At 64.8% G+C, this 2,835-nt stretch overlaps 1 protein-coding gene across 1 annotated transcript in view; it reads left to right on the top strand.

Annotated features, from left to right (window-relative positions):
• Positions 1-2,158, top strand: part of LOC113941353 (deaminated glutathione amidase-like) — a gene marked incomplete at its 3' end in the record, with an annotated part of 3,397 nt that extends 1,239 nt beyond the window's left edge. Inside the window, exons 2-3 of the mRNA XM_027632514.1 lie at positions 799-1,032; positions 2,153-2,158. Of these exons, the coding sequence (XP_027488315.1) occupies positions 799-1,032; positions 2,153-2,158 (240 nt within the window). The remainder of the gene's footprint in view (positions 1-798; positions 1,033-2,152) is intronic.
• Between the last annotated feature and the right edge of the window lie 677 nt (positions 2,159-2,835).

A 2,835-nucleotide genomic window follows, 5' to 3' on the forward strand; every position in this document is an offset into this window, starting at 1 on the left:
TGGGGTGACCCCCATCCCCATGGAGTGACCCCAGTCCCCATGGGGTGACCCCAGTCCCCAAGGAGTGACCCCAGTCCGTGTGGGGTGACCCCTGTCCCTATGGGGTGCCCCCCATCCTTGTGGGATGATCCCCATCCCTGTGGGGTGACCCCTGTCCCTATGGGGTGATCCCAGTGCCCATGGAGTGACCCCCATCCCTGTGGGGTGACCCCAGTCCCTGTGGGGTGATCCCCATCCCCATGGGTTGATCCCAGTCCCCACAGAGTGACCTTCATCCCTGTGGGGTGACCCCCATCCCTGTGGAGGTGACTCCTGTCCCCGTGGGGTGACCCCAGTTCCCAAGGAGTGACCCCAGTCCCCATGGAGTGATCCTGCTCCCTGTGGGGTGACCACAGTCCCTGTGGGATGACCCCCATCCCTGTTGGGTGACCCCTGTCCCCAAGGAGTGACCCCTGTCCCTGTGGGGTGACCGCAGTCCCCGTGGAGTGACCCCCATCCCTTTGGGGTGACTCCCAACCCTGTGAGGTGACCCCAGTCCCTGTGGGGTGACCCCCGTCCCTGTGGGGTGATTCCCATCCCCATGGGTTGATCCCAGTCCCCAAGGAGTGAACCCTGTCCTTGTGGGGTGACCCCCATCCCTGTGGGGTGACCCCAGTCCACTTGGAGTGACCCAAGTCCCCATGGAGTGACCCCCATCCCTTTGGGGTGCCCCCATCCCTTTGGAGTGACCCCTGTCCCCATGAGGTGCCCGCTGATGTACCCCCAGTCCCCCTGAGGTGCCCCCTGTCCCCCCAGCAGGATGTCTGTGCCCCCCCGTGCCATGGTGGCCGTGGCCCAGGTGACCTCGACCCCGGACAAGGAGCAGAACTGGTGCCAGTGCTCGGCGCTGGTGCGGGAGGCCGCGGGCCGGGGGGCCCGGCTCGTGTTCCTGCCCGAGGGCTTCGACTTCATCGGGCACGGCCCCGAGCAGAGCCTGAGCCTGGCAGAGCCCCTGGACGGGCACACCGTGGGCAGGTACCGCCAGCTGGCCAGGTATGGGCACTGGGGGAACTGGGAGTGACTGGGGGGACTGGGAGTGACTGGGGGAACTGGGGGGACTGGGAGTGACTGGGGGAACTGGGGTGACTGGGGGGACTGGGAGTGACTGGGGGAACTGGGGACACACCGTACCAGCAGCTGGCCAGGTACGGGGGAACTGGGGGAACTGGGGGAACTGGGAATGACTGGGGGGACTGGGGATGACTGGGGGGACTGGGGGCACACCGTGGGCAGGTACCAGCAGCTGGCCAGGTACGGGGGAACTGGGGGAACTGGGAGTGACTGGGGGGACTGGGGGCACACCGTGGGCAGGTACTGCCAGCTGGCCAGGTAGGGGCACTGGGGGGACTGGGAGTGACTGGGGGGACTGGGAACACACCGTGGGCAGGTATCAGCAGCTGGCCAGGTATGGGGGGAACTGGGGTAATGGGGGGGACTGGGGGAACTGGGGGAACTAGGAGTGAATGGGGGGAACTGGGGGGAACTGGGGGAACTGAGGACACACCTGGGGGTAACTGGGGGCACGCTGTGGGCAGGTACCACCAGCTCACCAGGTATGGGCACTGGGGGAACTGGGGGTGACTGGGGGAACCGGGGACACACCGTGGGCAGATACCAGCAGCTCGCCAGGTATGGGGAACTGGGAGTGACTGGGGGAACTGGGGGGAACTGGGGACAGCTGGGGGAACTGGGGATACACCGTGGGCAGGTACCAGCAGCTGGCCAGGTACGGGGGAACTGGGAGTGACTGGGGGGACCGAGGGAACTGGGGACACACCATGGGCAGGTACCTGCACCTCGCCAGGTACGGGGGAACTGGGGGAATTGGGACAGCTGGGGACACACCTGGGGCAGCTGGGGGTAACTGGGGACACACCTGGGGACACACCTGGAACAGCTGGGACAGGAACGGGGTCAGGGATAGGGTTTGGGACAAGGACAGGGGTCAGGGATGGCACTGGGGACAAAACCAGGAATGGGGACAGGGCTGGGGACAAGGACAGGGCAGGAGGTCCCCGTGTCCCTGTCCCCAAGGAATGTGACGTGTGGCTGTCCCCCTGTCCCTGTGTCCCCATCCCCAGGGAATGTGACGTGTCCCTCTCCCCATCCCCAGGGAATGTGATGTGTCCCTGTCCCCATCCCCAGGGAATGTGACGTGTCCCTGTCCCCCTGTCCCTGTGTCCCCAGGGAATGTGACGTGTCCCTGTCCCTGTGTCCCCATGAAATGTGATGTGTCCCTCTCCCCATCCCCAGGGAATGTGACGTGTCCCTGTCCCTGTGTCCCCATCCCCAGGGAATGTGACGTGTCCCTGTCCCCATCCCCAGGGAATGTGATGTGTCCCTGTCCCCCTGTCCCTGTGTCCCCAGGGAATGTGACGTGTCCCTGTCCCCCCATCTCCAGGGAATGTGACGTGTCCCTGTCCCCATCTCCAGGGAATGTGATGTGTCCCTGTCCCCATCCCCAAGGAATGTGACGTGTCCCTGTCCCCCCATCCCCAGGGAATGTGACGTGTCCCTGTCCCCCCATCCCCAGGGAATGTGATGTGTCCCTGTCCCCATCCCCATGAAATGTGATGTATCCCTGTCCCCCCATCCCCATGAAATGTGACGTGTCCCTGTCCCCATCCCCAGGGAATGTGATGTGTCCCTGTGTCCCCAGGGAATGTGATGTGTCCCTGCCCCTGTGTCCCCATCTCCAGGGAATGTGATGTGTCCCTGTCCCCCTGTCCCTGTGTCCCCAGGGAATGTGATGTGTCCCTGTCCCCATCCCCAGGGAATGTGATGTGTCCCTGTCCC

This window comes from Corapipo altera, unplaced genomic scaffold, assembly GCF_003945725.1.
Source record: "Corapipo altera isolate COAL_440 unplaced genomic scaffold, ASM394572v1 60003, whole genome shotgun sequence".
Lineage (NCBI taxonomy): Eukaryota > Metazoa > Chordata > Aves > Passeriformes > Pipridae > Corapipo > Corapipo altera.